The 16836-nt window shown below is 38.7% G+C and overlaps 1 protein-coding gene across 3 annotated transcripts in view; it reads left to right on the top strand.

The window, feature by feature from the left end:
* SLC2A9 (solute carrier family 2 member 9) overlaps positions 1-16538 on the top strand; it is an 80322-nt gene extending 63784 nt beyond the window's left edge. For all 3 annotated transcript variants that reach the window (XM_062493385.1, XM_062493384.1, XM_062493383.1), the window contains exons 11-12: positions 5945-6072; positions 16281-16538. In XM_062493385.1, coding sequence (XP_062349369.1) covers positions 5945-6072; positions 16281-16538 — 386 coding nt within the window. The remainder of the gene's footprint in view (positions 1-5944; positions 6073-16280) is intronic.
* The last annotated feature ends 298 nt before the right edge of the window (positions 16539-16836 follow it).

The following is a 16836-nucleotide window of genomic DNA, read 5'->3' as shown; positions in this document are numbered from 1 at the left end:
TCAAATTTAAATATATTCCTCATGTATACAGCCAAGAGTTGTATTTCAAAGGGAATTGTTATAACTCATTTAAGGAAAAATATCTTAAAACTACTGAACTTATTTGGATTCATCAGTTATATGATAAGTATTTTGTTGAACAAATTTTCAGAGAAAAATTATTCAGTTGGTAAAGGATTGCTCATAAAATTCTGCTTGAGTGCACTGACTTATGGAAGTAAAAATTATAGGAAAATATACTAATTAATATTCAAGAAGGGAGAAGTTCACTGAAGAGGAAATTATCAGGTGGTTCAGATAAAGGTATTGTGTCTTTTTTGCATGGAATATCTGCTGTAGAACTAGCTAGTTAATGGACCTAGAAATAATTTTGTGTGATTTATTATATTTTGTGCAATAGCCTTGTTGTTGTATGTCAAGCATTTTAGTGTAAATTACCTGAGAACCAGGAAATAACATTTTAACTGCTACGAGCAGAGTGAATCAATATTTTATGTTCTGTACCATTGCTTTGGTTTTTTTGTTTTATTTACCCTGAATGATATGGGTTGCCTTGCACCAACAAAGTTCAGAACACCTCCAGAACTCCTCCAGAAGTGGCTTTGTAAATGCTGTTAAAATAGCAGGTTTTATATAGATGCTAAACCAAAGTCCAATTAATCAATTCAAAACTCTTTCAGACAGTACTGCATTAAAAAGTAGTCCTTTAATAATTGTAAATACTCTTTATGATAATATCAGCGTTTGCAAGGTTTTGTATTATTTGTGCGTTTTAATTTGGTCTTATGGTTTGCACTTTTTGTTTGCCATAGACTGACTGCTTTAATTTTTTTTCACTCAAGTGGCCTTTAATCTTAGGCAGAAAAGATTCAAATGGTACAAATTAATGTGGTTAATGAACTATACAATTTTCTACAAACAAAGTGCCTGTTTTACTTAATTATCCTGTGGAGAAGAGATGCAGACAGCTAGAAAAGTCTGTAGCATGAAGCTGTGACTCAGTACACCCCTGTCACACCTTCTGTTCCCAGTTCTCTCAGCAGGATTAGCTGGGAGTACAGCTGTCATATCTGACTGTAATGTCATATTTGGTGGGGTATTATTCAATCAAATACAAAGTGCAAGTTAAAATAACCTAACAGGTGACAGAACACCTTTTATAAAGATTGAGTTATCTTTTTGAAAAATTATTATTCTATCTGTAGACCTACAGAAATGGAAGAAACTCAGTAACTGTATTGAATCTCTCTCTAGCAGTATTCCTGAAGTATATTTTCCCATGGGTTTTGTTGAACATTTTGGGGGGTTTTGTTGCACATTTTGTAGGGTTTTGTTCACTGTTTAGGTAGGGGTTTGTTTGTTTGTTTGAGGTTTTTAAATAACTAAAGTCTGAGTAGAAACTAGCAGCCTTTTGCTCTCTCACTGAAGAATGACATGTTGTTTTTCCAGCAGTTATCTTCCAGGAGTTTTGTCTCCCTTCCAGTGCTTCTCTCCCAGAGTTGCTCTTTAGAGAGCCGTTGAATTTCAAATAGCAAAACCTTTCATTGAGATAGTGCTTTGTCCCTCAGCCCTGTTAGGATATATCAGTCTTCCCTACGTGCCTTGCCTTGCAGACAAAGCCATTTTGCTTGATCATGTCTAGAGCTCCACAGACTTCTTTCCCCCTCCCAAAACAGAACATTGTTACAAGGCAGTTGTCTGTTTTCTCAAAACACTTCCCTTTGAAGACTCCATGTCTCAAAGCATGGAGTTGGAAAATCTGGGAGCTCCTGCCCTGATTAGCCTTGCAGGATTCCCAGACTCCACTTTGTATGGGCAGATTTTGGAGAGCTGAGACCTGCAGGAGTCACTAGGCTGGGTGGCCATGGGTGGTCCTTCTGGTGGGGCTGGAATCCCTCTGGCTGCCATGGGGCCACTGCCTGAACACACAAGGGTTTGGCTTGGGTGGGTATTGGAAGATGAACTGCTAGCTCAGGGAGAGTTCCTTTCTCTTTAGTGGTTCTTAGGGCACAAAATTTCACCTTTAGAGGTGATTTACCGCTGTAATAAATCTCCCTGATCTGGATTAGGCATTTATTCTTGTAACAGTCTCATTTCATAAATCATATATATAGCCATAACATAAATTCCCAGTTAGGTGCAAGATAAAAACAGAATGAGAAGTCCGGTGTTTTCCTTCCTTTCTCATGTTTTCTGTATTCAGGTTTTTGCAGTGACCCATGTAACTTCTGCTAAGCAATATTTATGCAAACTTCTCACTGAACGGAACAGCAAAAATGTGCACCTAATTTTTTCCTAAGAAAACATGTGTAAATTTAAATATGTATTTGCAAATCCACACATGAAAACCCATCCAATCTCCAATCCAACCAAGAATGTTTTTTTCTGTTCTAACATTCCAATATCATGCATAAAAGACTACTGGATTGAGAGTCTGGATTTTTACCAGCACATGACATTGATTCTATGTGTAACTGGACTAATTACAATGATAAATTAATAAAGAACAGAGAAATAGAAGTATTTATGCATGTCTAATTGTGTCATGTGGGTTTAATGTAATCTTTATTAAACTAAAAGTCCTGCAGTACGACATTTGTAGCTCCCAATAGAAATAGAATCTTAGCAGATACAACAATCTTTCTCTACTAGCACTGCAGTATGTCGAGAGTTTTATTAGAAAGTATTAGAAATTAATCACTGTAATTATCTGGTCAATGCATTACCTATTTAAATTCATGTTTGGAAGCTACCTTGTTGAAAATCTCCTACGGGAAATCCTAATATACATATTTTTTTTTTTATGATCAGTGCTAAAATAAAACTGTTTCACTGAAAATTGTATGGAAAGCCTTCCAGGGGAAAAGACAATTCCAGGTTCATTCTCCATGAGAAAGATCATCAGGTAGCTTTTTGGTGAATTATTTCACCCACATTCAAATACGTGTTAAAGTTGCAAAACTCATGACAAAGGGTTTAAAGACTATTCCAAAGATAGAGTAGCTTGGTTGGATTTCTTTTGATAGTGGTTTCCAAGCTTCCATGTTTGAACATAGGCTAGTATCTGGACTAATGATTATTTAGGGTACTTTGCAGACTGAGAAGTGGTTGGTAAGATGTCACAGTATTATAATCTCTGCTCAGACCCCACTTCTGTAGTCAAAGCATAGTACAGCTTCCTTAAGCCCCAGGCACTCAGATGTGTATCTCAAAGAACAGTGAGTTCAGGAGAAAGGGAGTCCTCGAGCACATCTCTGGCACCTTGAAATGAGGGTCGAATCCTGGGACTATCAGTTCAGCTGACCTCAGGTGCCTTCACTGGCTGTGACTTTAAGGCTTTACAGTTTTACTTCACTCTCCCAAATGTCTTTTTCACTTCACTCAGTTGCAGAGTGTGTCTTTCACAGTGGTGTGGGCCTTGGAAGGCATTCACATGCCCTCCTCTTCATCCTCATAAGGTCAAGTCTGTGCTCTTCCAGGCATACAGCAATAGACAGCTGTGACCTGGCTTCATTCCATTTCTTGTGTTCCTTGACCTGACTTTCACATAACCCATGTACCACTTTTCACTTTTTTGGCTCCTTGGTTTCTCCTTATGACTCTTTTAAGTCATCCTTCTACAGAAGCTGGCTTTCTCTCTTTTGTGATGCTGTGGGTATACCACTCTAGACCATGAGAAAGCTGGGAGGTCTGTCTGTGCCTCACTTCCTATTCCTCCACAGAATTTTGAAAGTTAGTGATAATTGTTATGTTCTTAGAAATTAAATTGCAATTTCAAGGAATCTGTTCCAAGATCCTGCCCATGCATTTTATTTCCATTACACTTATGCTTTCTGATATGTTTCTGTCCTTTTGTACTTTTTTTTTTTTTTTGCCTCTGGCTTTTTTCTCTCTTGTACAGTATGTATTTTTCCAAATGCTGTTTCCAATAGCATATTTTATTACACTGACAAGAACAGCAACACCTCTTTAGATTGTCCTACAGCAAAGGCATGACAGAAGAAATGATCATAAATAAGTCATCTTACATGATTTCTGTGTTTCCAGCCCTTCAGTTCCTCCCTCCAAGGGGCAAGTGTCCTGGCAAACTGCTACCTCATATGGCATTTAAGACCCAAACCAGCTGCTGACAGAACAGATGTGATTGCTGCCATTTGAACCCAAATCCCAAGGGTATGATAGAATGGACACTAGAAGCCAACAAGCATTGATAGACCCCACGTTACTTGAATTTTATTAAGTTATGGGGGATTCAGATACTTAATCTACATGTTCAAACTGCTGCTGGGAGAGGTTACTTCCTTTTAGTCACAGAATTCTGATACTACTTATGTCTTGTAGAAAGATACAAAACTGAAGTTTGGATGGCTTAAACTCTCAGAATCTCAGTTTCCTATGTATAAAGTAGGAGTAAATAACATTTTTTGGTGTAATTTAGACTGGCATCTTTGACACAAAAAGTTCAGCTGAAGGCTTTGTTTAGATATGTTCTCACAAGAAGTCACACTAGCTCATGATGGAGAGTAGCTGTTTGCTGCATCTCATTGCCTTTATTTTATGCACATATTCATGGTTTCTGCATCTGGAAGAGTGTCTGACAACACGTGTCATCTGCATGTCATGTTACATGTTTTCATGTCCTTATCTGACACTGCTCACAGGAGCTTCTGGTACACATGTTTAAGCTCAGGGCCATGGAGCACAAGGGGCTACACAAGGATGCATCCCTATAATGCACTAAGAGATGTATTCACAAATGTCCAAGGGTAAAGGTAATGCAAAAGTTTAGCACATAGACCAAGGACAGATGTGCAAAAAGAAGACCCAGTGGATGGATAAGTCTGTAGGGTTGTTTAATTTATAAATCTTTTGGCAGTCAGTACTGCCATAGAGGTTTTTGGAAGTAAATGTATTTATAAATATGGTTTTGGTTGGTTAACTATCTTGTTAAAATGAGAAAGGACTTACATAATCTTCTACAGTGTATATGGGTCTTGCCTACAAAGCTGAATTATGAGACAGGTAATACCAGCACACTGCAGGACCTAGAGGCAGAAACTGGTAGGAGCAGAATACTGATGTTAGTAGTTGTAGAATTCTTTGAACTGTAATGAAATAATTCTGCAAGTAGATATATGTCTGACATGTAACATTAACTGAATTATGTAGCTGATCAGCAAATAAAATCCAGGTTTTATTCTCTAAAAATAGAAATATTTCTATTGAAATATCCAGTGGGAATGAAGGAAGCCAAAGATCACAAATTGAGACCTTTCTGCTACTAGACAACTACTCCCTGGGGGTCAGGCCAGCAATATGCCAGTGCTGTACAAAATAGTCCACTGCTTAACTGGAAGGAAACATGAGTCACAAATGTGATATTCAGAATTGTTATTATGAAGGTCAGAGTCCTTGACTGATGGGAGAAATAGACCTTGCCAGAAGTGCCAGAAGTATCTGGTAAGGGAATGTATTAAATAAGCATCAATAACAAGTATACTCATAGGGAAGCAAAAGTTTTGTCCTTTTTACTGCTGAAAACAAGTGGGTAATATTTAGAAAAAAAATAGGAGTTAATCTCTTTGGAGCCATTTTTCCAGCTGTTAAGACCTGGAAGTCTGAATTTTTTGAATTTCAAGCATTTTAGTAGAAACAGTCATTCTTATTTTTAATAAACAGCTCATCACATGATGCTCTAGAAGCTGCTGTGTGGATTTGTTGCTCTGTTACCTGCTTGTCACATCTGAAAAGAATGTAAAACAGGGTATGTGATGGCATGAAAGAAAGAAGTGTCACTTCTCTAAAATATGATTTTGACAAATCTGTTTCAGAAGGCCCTGCAGAGCAATGCTAGTCATGGAGGTGTGCATCCCGAGGCTTGGTCATCTCTGCTGATGGTTGGGGGACTGTACTAAAACCACTGTCTTTTTGGACCCTGTTTCAGGTGGGATTCCCTTTGTCCTCACTGGAGAGTTTTTCCAGCAGTCACAGAGGCCAGCAGCATTCATGATAGCTGGGACAGTCAACTGGCTCTCCAACTTCGCAGTGGGACTGCTCTTCCCTTTCATCCAGGTACTCAGCACCCTTGGTAACTCATATGCTGTGACATTGCTGGTATAGTGGGACGATTGACATTTGAGAAGGGATTTCAGTAATAGTATCTGTCCTTTTATTGAAGTGGATGACATTCCCACAATGTTTGTGATGCAGATCAGTTGTGATATCCACGTCTCCTTGCTGGAATGTGGTGGAAAAAAGCTGTCCTGCAGTAGAAAAAATATTGTAACCATGGACAACCCTCTATGGCAAGTTCCCCACAGGAATGTTTAAGCTATGCAATCTGATGATTTTGTCTGGGTTCAGTCACTGATGGTGATTGATGGTGATTCAGTCACTGCCTTTTTCTTCAGCTTTTAGGTTAGCCATCATCAGGTTTACCCTATGCTTTGAGAATCCATGTTAGTCTCATGGGAAAATATATGCTCTCTGCACCTCCCTTCACAGGCTTGGCTTCATGGCTCTTTTTTTTTTCTTCCACTTCTGTCAGGCTTTTATCTTCTTTAGCTGGTTCCTTCTTCCTGCAGCTTAATTGCTGCATGGATTAATCTGTCCTGTCCCAACTTCCCCAGACTCTCATAAGGTTTGTTTTTTATGGATTGCATGGCTGCACTAGTCACATGGAGGACACTTTACTCAAAAGCTGCCTGAGAACTGGGGTTATACTTTATCAAGATAAGTTTATTTTTAAAATTTTGCAAAAAGAAAATTAAAAGTTCAACACAGAACATTCTCCTGCTCTGATTCCTAAGAGCTCTTTAACACTATTGCTGTGTCGTTATATGGCAAAAAGGCTTCAAGCAGCTTCTAATTAGAAAACAAGCTGAGGTTCTTTTCTTGCTCATAAACCTCTCCCAGGGATTGTCTGCACTCTCTGGAGCTCACTCAGAAGCTGGTGTTTTACCTCAGGAATTGAAATACAGCTGGTCGTGGCCTGACTGGCCATATCCAAACTCTTAAGAGGCATCCTGCTCCACTGATAGCAGTCTAAGTCTACTACAGGTCAAAATAAAGAATTTCTAGGTTTGGGGTTTTTTAAACACACAGAGGAGAATAATAGGGGCAGAGGAAAGATGCAGGGAGAGCAAACCCTCTGGGATACTTGCACCTCACACCCAGGAGAGAGATTCTGGAATGGCCTTCAAATCATCACCAAGGAAGAGATTTGAGTAATGAGAGTTACTGCTGTGTGTGCTTTCTTCCAACTGAAAACTATTTGATTCTGCAATCCCACATGCCTAACTGTTTGCAGATACAGTAAAATGATCATACCCTAAAACTTTGTATATTTCTTTTTCATTTGAAAAATAGAACTGCTTTTACTATGTAGTACTGTTTTAAATTATCTGTATGAGGTACTTGATGGGAGAACTTGAAAGCTTGATAAAGTTTGACACATGATCTAAGTTTGACACTTTATTTAAAATTTATTCTAACAGGCACAAGTCTCTTGTAGTTTTGATTACTTGGATCACCTTCAAAATTCAACATGAGTATAAAATCTTTCCAAACTCTATACATTTAATAACATTAACTGCAATTACACAACTGCATCTTAAGAACTTCTTTTCATGCTTATTGAAATTGATGAGTGCTTTCCACCATTTTAATGGTGAAGGCCTTTCCAGCTTAGACACTCTCAGGTGAGATTTTCAAAAGGAGGTAGAGACATAATTCCTTTTCTGCCGAGGTCATTGGAGAATTTACCAAATGATGGAAAGAATTAGGCAATTCTGTTGAGTTTTTGGAAGCCTGACCTAGTCCATGGGGCAGCCCCCAGTCATCCAGCAAATGGATGCTTCTGCGTGGTTTAATAGCTTTTTCTTCCAGAAGATGAGTGACTGTTTTAGTAGCATTAGACCCTCCCTTCCAGCCCAGCTGGCCAGGCACTTCAGGTTCCACCCTCTGCCTCCAGGGCAGCTGGGCAGGGACACAGAACAAGGTCTCAAATCCAGGGGCATTTAATCAGAATACTTTTATTTGGGTTGGATTTTCTTTGGTGTGTTTTTTTGGTTGTTTTGTTTTGTTTTGTTTTGCAGGGTGGGGGATTTGGTTTTGGTTTTTTTAAATTATCCAGAGACATTTAGAGAATAATAATTACATTTGTCTAAAATTGCAGCTTCTGCCTTCTGCACAGAATTGGGGATTACCCTGAGCTCTGCTTAGCTCTCAAATTTGAATTCATGCAACTCAGGACAGTCCCTACTTGTTCTGCTAATGCTACCTGACAGATCACCTGCTGAAAACTGTTTAAAAAGACCCTCAGTAGATTCAAATTAAAAAGCAAACTACATTCTCTAATTTTCCGCATGCATATTAATGGTCTTTGAATGTTTTCATATGCATCCTTATGAAGTTTGCTGTAACCTAGTGGAATTTATCATTACGTGTCATAAAAGTATCCAGTTGTGTGATTATAAAATCATCCAGTTTAGTTTTAATGAAGATAAATTGTATTTCCAGCTTGAAGGGATTTTTGGTTTTTTTTTTTCTTCTTTTAAATAAAAGAGAAATAAACAAGAGAAAAGTCTTCAAGTTTGCACCTAAAGATGAAAGCAGTGTTATTCAGACTTTGATTTTTAAAGCTTTTTCACAAGATCAGACTAGAACATCTCTTTCCTAAGATTTAACTCTTTTCCTATTTCAGTCAACCTCATTCTCAAAATTCAGTTTATGAGTCACCACTTTCTTCACATAAAGGCAATATCTTCTTCTTAACTGATTTTATAAACCTAAAACAGGAAAAAAAATCTTTAAGATACCTTCACAGGATGAATGCATAATCCTGTCTGTGTATTTACTAACCTGATTGCTTGAGAAACTGCAACCACTTTTCTTGATCCTTAGTGTGCTTCTACAAAATTATCCCAAACATTTGGGAAACAAATCTGGTAAGTTTACAGATACTAAAAAAAATCAACCAGCAGTTAGTTTTCCAAATGTCACCATTTAACTAATTTGAATGACAAGATTTTTGCCCTTCAACCATCTGTAGATAAATATAATCAAAGAGTGGCTTGAGTCACACATTAAAATATATGGATGAGATTGAAAAGCTAGTATACAAATCAATTTTTGACAAACAGAAAAAAAAAAAGGATTGAGTGTGCCTTCTCTTCCAGGCCTCATCACTACCTATTTGAGGTGCTAAAATGTGAACAGGGACACAGTAAATCAGAAATTAGAATGTATATATATATGTGGAAATGGGTGCAATGAGCTGAGCAGGCACAGGGAAAAACAAACCAGCAGAAAAGTATAATCTAAAAGGCTGGAAAACTTCTGGTGCCATAGAATAGGCTTTGTGTGTTAAAGCAACACTGTTCATTAGCAACAAGTTTGCAGGGATAAGATTTCAGTAACCCAATGGTGTAGTAGGAAGTTAATTTGCATGTTATCTAGAAGTTTGTTTGCTTTTTGTAATGTGTTGCATAAATACAAACAATTTCTAAACATCAATAATTAACAAAAAATTTCCCAACGTGCTATTTTCATTACATGCTGATGCCTTTTTATTTCATATTTCACCTTGAGACATTAGGTTGTTATGAGGCACTTAAAGACTACATGGTAAATTAGTAATATCCTGTAGGAAAACATAACAGATTTCTCCAGAAGTATTCTGTCATAATAATTTCTCTTTCTAGAAGACTGTGCAGACTTTTTTTGATGTCAAAACCACATTGTATATTCAGTACGTATTCAAGAAATATTTAAATTGCTATGTATTTTATATTTTTAACTTTCAAGAACAGCCCATCTTCACACTCTCCTCCTAATACAAAAGTTTCCAATAACTGGGGAATGCAGAGGAATATCCCATTATGAGAAGAGATCTCCTACATGGAAAGCTGATTTTACTCTTAGCTGGGGTTTGACCAAGATAATCTCCCTGGATCTGTGATCCAGAAGGAGCTCAGTATCATTTGGGCTAAAGGTGCTACAAGCCTTGAAGCCCTAGTTCAGATTGCTTGCTAGTACAATGCCAAGACTTGTATGTGTATTTATTTTCCTCCTTTAAGAAAGGAATTCATTTGTGCCTGTGAAATAGTACTTCTGAGACATTATACTGGTTTCTGGAGGTTCTCTTTTAATTCTACTTTATTTCTTCATTAGTTTTACGCAAGAGATCTTCATTCTCATGCCTCAAGATTCATTTACTCAGCAAGATTGTCTTTTGGTTGTACTTATTATTTCCTTACTGTGTATCTGTTGCCTTTTCACTTAGCACAAGGGTTTCAACAACAGGTGTGCACAGAAAGCCTTGCATTGTTTCCCTCAGCCAAGCTGTTTTAAGTTTCTTGAAATACTTTGGATGTTCCATGTAACGGCAGTGTCCATGTATCAGGGGAAATTATTAAAGTTCCCCTCAAAGTTGAGAAAATGAAATGTGGGCTATCAGAGGGTTAGATGTGCTTATCTTAATTACAAGCAGCCCACTTCAGGGATACAATGTAAGGATCTGTTACATTTTTATGAGGAGATAGTGTGACTGAGGGTCATGGTTGAAATTGCAGGTCATTTCTAAAAATGTCTCTATTTTTTACCTAGAAATTATGTTTCATACATTATACTTCAGTATGCTCCCTCCTTCTTTGTTGTCCTGCACTTTCAGCAGAACCTTAAATTATGTCTGGAACAGAAGAAGGACAAAGGGTAAAGGACACAGGCCCTTATACATTTGTTTCACTGAATTATATCAATTTGAAGCCAAGTGAAGTCAAATGTCTACATGAATAACAGTTTTTCTGCTGATCAATTTTGTAAGATATTGAACTATTATCACTTGACCTCACTACTTCAAAAGCCAGTTTGACCCACATCTCATGACACTAATCCTCATGGCAACTTCCAAATGCAAGGACCCATTGCTAGTGTCAAGGGCTGTGACTTTGCAAGTTGAGAATTCAGAGTCACATTTGGCATTTGCTGGAAAGAGCCAGAAGTTTTGTTTTAAAAATATTAATGTGTTGTGTTTGTTAAATTGATTCAGAATTTGTTCATTTGCTCATTTGTTTTTCTGTATCTGCCCTAGAATATCTATTTTCCTGTTTCCAATATCACAGTCCTGCTTAGAATTTAACTTTTGTTACAGTGTGTTAAGTCAGTAGGCAACCATTGTTAAATAGCATGTAATGATCCTCTCAACTACTTTTTAGATTCCTCCAGAGTATGGCATTCACAGTGTGCAAGTTATTAACAGGAAGACTGTTCTCAGCTAGATTACTTCAAAAGTAGCAAATTGCATAGGTTGTTTAATTAAAACAAGAATTCTGATCATTTCAATGTTAGGTTATTTGTTTCAGTTTACTCTCTAGCTTTAAAAAAAAATGAGCTCTTTTGCTCATTCATTTTGAACACCTAAAGTCAGTTCATAATGTTACAAATTAAGTATTCTTTACTATTGTATTTAAAGGGAGATAAGGGAAATGACTGTACATTTTCTCTAATGTGTATAGGAGCCCCTCACAAGCTGAGGATATGTTTGTTCACCTCTTTGCTCAAGAAAATGTAGCAAAGCTGCACCTACTTATTCGTACACCTCACTTATGCAGCTCTGTCTCATCCTCAGAATCAGACCTGATTGCTTGCCATGCCTGGGATGTGATTTCAGGGAATTGCCTGAATACTTCAACTTTGATTCTTTTTTGTGGTAATTGCATGTGTGTCTTAGGTAAATCACTTGGTTTTCCTTTCTTTCCCCTCCCCCACAAATACAAAGCCTTGATCAGCTGCAGAAAAGAGAAGACAAAAATGAGAAATTCAGGATTCAGCTGGCCAGAATTTGCAGAAATGCTGTTTTCCAAATCCCTCCTTAGAAAGCTAGTATTAAAACAGAAGGTGATGCATTTAAAAGTTTATTTTTAACTAATAAGTATCCCATATAGCAATAGCCCTCACTAGCCTCAAAAAATCAAATGCAAATCCTGCTTTGAAGAGGCTTTTTCAATCTGCTGACTTAGTAGGTGCTTCCCTCAGGAGATTACATCAATAAATGTGTCTGCTGCTCTTTTGCACTCTCCTGCACACCTGATAGGGCAGGTGACCCTCAGTAACCCCAGAAAGCCTGGCCCCTTCAAGGACCCTCACCTGTGTATCTGCCCCTGGCTCTGAATGGCTATCTATCAGATATTGACTGAGACTGTTGCTATTTAGGAAACCACCTAAAACTCTGCTCACCTTTGAACCTTGGCTGCTCCTGCAGGAGGTTATGCTTAAGGAAATGCTAAGGGAAAGCAGCTGCCAAACACAGACTGTTGCAGAGCTTTGTTCTGACTTCCTTCTGACCTTTGGGTTTCTAACTGTGCACGTAAAAAAAAAAAAGCCTGGCTTCAGGTATTCCTAAGGCAACGTGTTCCTAGCTCTGGCAAGGCTGCCTGGTTGGGGCAGGAGAAGCAGCTTTGTGAAGGTGGCAGCGTGCTCTGAACCTGAGCATTATGTGCAGGCAGTGGGAAGAGACCAGCATGAGTGGATGTGCCCATGGGATATGGATGGGGCTGCCTTGGTGCTTCCTGCATGACCAGGACTGCTGCTGCTGCTGCTTGGAGCAGAGTGTGAGGCAGTAGCCTGTCCTTATGTGAGGAACAGCAGAACTACAGAAACCACACGCTTTCCTTGAATTTTCTCTCTATTTCCTTAGAACTTCCATCCAGAACGGATTTGTTTTACTTCTTCCCCTGATGTTCCCCTCCTCTTTTAACTGCCCCTTCTCGCTCTGTTATATTTTGCTAAAAAGTCAACTTACTCTTCTGCTGGATATACATATCCAATTTTTTGAGAACTGGGACTTCTACTCCATGTAGTAGGTGAAATACTGTCACAGAGCATAGAAAAAGGAGTTACCTTCTCAATTTTGTCCTCATTATTCTTGTATCGTTGACGGCGCACAAATCAGTGAAGACTCTTGAGGCCATCCATGCCTGTAGACCCAAATACCCAGAGGAATCCATGTTTTTGACCAAAAACTTTAATTGAAATTTTCCTCAGCTTTTTACTCCCAGCCCAGGACAAGCAATATTCTTTAGTTTTACTTCTACAGTAGCAGCAGCAAGCTCATCTCTAACCCATTGGGATGAGTAAAACAAGAGAAACTACAGGTTAGTTAGGAGACTGTGAAGATTACAGATAGTAAGTGAGGTATGCCGGTTTCATGGACATTATATAGATAATATCCAATATAAATAAAAGAAAGTACAATAATCTCATGGAACAGATCCTGTTTCCTCTCACATCAGTCGATCACTACCTTTTCTGTAGTAGCCATTGTCCAATAGTTCAGCATTTATTGTTTTTTCACCGCATTATCTCACTTTCTAGATTCCCTGACAGGCACATCAGATATGTTTGGGCTAATCTTTTACTTGTTTCACACCTCAGATCTCCCCTCCAGCACCAGGCAATTCAAAATACATCAGAAACAGATAAAAATGAATTAAACATCTAGGCTGAACCATATCCCACCTACGTCCCACTAAAAGTTTTTACTGAGTTGGGATTTGTGATTTAACATTTTCCTCCCCCTTTATCCTGCGTTTCTGTCCTACAACCTTTATCAGTGTGCAGTTCATATAGAAGGTTTCATGCTTATAATGAGTAATTTGATTAGTGTGTTGTTCTGTGCAAAATGCAGATCTGGGTGGTACAAACTGAATTCTAGATGAGTTATAAAAGGTTTATGAATGAGTGGTTTTCTTTGCTGTGAGTGTAAAATAATAACCAGCTTTAAGGAAATATTATAACTGAAGAATGGCTGGTGACAAAAGGGCTTTTTGTGGTCACCCTGTGGTACTCCTGCCTGGGAATTATGGACCTGTGGGACACAAGCGCAGCCTTGTATAAACCCTACAAAATCCACTTGCAGGATTTATAACAAAATTTAATTTTTAGCTTATTCTCTGTGAAACTTCACTTGGGGTCCTTGAGGGCTACTTCTTAGGGGATTACAGAAATTAAGAACAGTATGATTATTATAAAAAAATATAAATACATTAGGTAAAATAATTGCAAATAAAACATGCACTAATGAGTGTTTAGTCCGATTAGAAGAGGTTTAAAGATATATGAATCAAAGAGAATAAGCACTAATTTATTTAGCTCATGGAAAGCAAAGAAATAAGTAGGAATTAGAAGTTGTGGCTGGACCACCAAGAGACACAAGTAACATTACATTTGGTTGCTGTATTTATTCATACTAGGTATTAATGGTTCATGCTCATCATGGAGAACATTTAATTCAGTGAAATTTTTAAATGTGAAAAACATGATTCTGGGTTGAAACTCTACCATTCAGCTGAAAAACAATTACAAATTCAGATGATCCAAATGTAAAATTTAAATTCTTAGCTTGACAGGATGATTTATGAGGCACTGCAAAATTATTTTCTCCTGTCTACTCTGTCCTTTTGCTTTTGCCTCTGTATAACCCTGGAAGTTCTATTTGTCACGTCCCAGAATATTTCTCCCCTGTTACCCGTGCTGTTTGGCTTGTGATTGTCAGCTGCATGCTTCAGGACTTCATGCTTCTAAGGATTTAAAGAAAAAGCACTGATGATCTCTAGAGTCCATAGACAATATCAGAGAATGCACTTACTAGCTTTTCCTGTTACAGGCATGATTTGAAGCTCTGAACTAGGTAATGAATTATCCACAGAAACAGAGAACATTGTGACTAGGCAGGCTGGAAATCAGCCATGATATTAAAAAGCAGATGCAGAAAAGGGGGTTTTGCACTTTTTCTTTCTTGTTCCATGCAGGAATTTATGTTCTCCTTGCACACCACACATTATGTATAATGAGCAAGTGAAACATAAAAATACTGCTAAGAATTTCATACACCTTGAGCACCCAAAGCAGGGAGTTAAAGCAACCTGCAGTGTAGGACTGGTGTGACTAATGGTGATGAGAATATATTACAAAAATGTGAAAAATGAAGGTTGCCTGGCTCTGTCTTACTTGTTTCAGCTCCATACCTTTAATGGCAGCTACAGATATGTACATTTAGGAAGGCAGGTCTGCTTCCCCTGTCCTGAGTGGTTTCCTCTGGGGTGACCTCAGCCTGGCAGCACCTGAGGTGATGTGTGAAGAGTCTGGCTCTCCTTGGGTTTGCTGCTCATGACCTCACGTGAGACACCACAGGAAGGTCGCCCGATTTTTGGATTTGGAGATACTCTTTCTGGTTTAATTCAGCTTGTTAATAAAAGCAATTAGAAAAATATGGGTACATTGGATGTTTGAGAGTGTAAACTGATAAAGGAAGGGTGGTTTCCTCAAATGTTGCAAGTGACTTCCCTGCAGTCATAATATCAAACCTCTTCCAAGTTCAACAAAGGATAATTATCATATGCTTTTTCACAACTGTACTATTGAAAGGTAACTGGTAGCTGCTAAATTAACTAATAATCACCAGGCAAGAAATACTTACTTTTCAGTGAAGTACAACTCCTGCTGGCTGGTTGGAGCCTTTATAATCAATTTATAATTTAACTTCTTTACATCTACTCTCTCTGTTTCTGCAGTGAAGTAAAATCCATGACATTCAATATGGTCTGTATTTCACATTCCCTTAACTAACTCTTACTACTTTCTAGCATGAAAAGAAATGCATTTTGTGGATTTTTTTTCCTGCTGTGAACTCCGGAAACCATAAAAGCGATAGCAAATGTGTACTGTTTGGGGTTTTTCCTCAGTTATTTTGCAAATCTCAAAGCCTGTAACTGCTGTGATGAAGATGCCCCTGGCTATGGCAGTTTTTCCTTGGGTTTTGTAGAGGTGCACAGAACTGCTAAAGTGTGCCTCAGTTTCTGTGCCTAAGAGCTGGGAGGCGGCGTGCAGAACAACCCAGTGAAACATCTGCCTCCTTTCCAGAAAGCCCGGGGCAGTGCCAGGCTCAGCTGAGCACAGTGCAGGATTCCTGCTGCCACCTGCTCTCCCTGCACTGCCTCAGCCCAGCCTGGTGTCTCCCAGCCCTGGCCAGACTGCAGCTCTGCGTGCCTTTGCCAGGAACCTGCTTTGCTGTCCACAGGCCACAGGCAGTGTTGGAAGAACCAAAATTTTGTGCATTTTTATGAGCCTCTCAGCACTGCATCTAGCAATGAGTGCCAACATGTACTGTATTTGGTTAAAAATTGCTCTGTACACCCCACTTTTTCTTTCAAACCATTCCTGCCTTTCTTCTGATTTTTTTCTCTTTTGTAAAGACCATCTCCTTTGTCTTCTCTTCACAGGCTGGTTTACAGACCTACTGCTTCCTCGTGTTTGCTGGCATCTGCTCTGCGGGAGCAACCTATCTGTTTTTTGTCCTGCCTGAAACAAAAAATAAGACATTTCAGGAGATCAGCCAAGCATTTGCCAAAAGGAATAAAGTAACTTTAGAAATGCAAGAGATGAACCACTACCCAGGGGAGGGGAAATCAAGGGAAGAGCAAGAATCAAACTTCACATCTTCAGTGGACAATGGGGAAACCAAGAAAGGGATTGTGTAAAGCCAGGATGCTTTTTCAGGGGATGGGGGAAAGCGTGGTCTTTTCATTTATAGCAGTGCACAACTTGTATATTTTATGACCTCATGAACTGCTTCCCCCTTGATAATGTTCTAAGTGAATATGGGTAAATTCATTAGCAGCTGGGGTAATGGTTGAGACAATGAGGGGTGGGAGGAGCAGCAACAAATAAAATGAATGGGATGGAGTTTGCTTGGCACCTGTGAAGCAAGTGCTGTGCTGAGTGGGAAGGGGAATACAGACTTGGAGATGTGAAGTGGCAGTGGGGAGCCAGGGGTTT

Source organism: Cinclus cinclus, chromosome 5, assembly GCF_963662255.1.
Source record: "Cinclus cinclus chromosome 5, bCinCin1.1, whole genome shotgun sequence".
Classification (NCBI taxonomy): Eukaryota; Metazoa; Chordata; class Aves; order Passeriformes; family Cinclidae; genus Cinclus; species Cinclus cinclus.
This window is presented reverse-complemented; position numbering and strand designations above follow the sequence as displayed.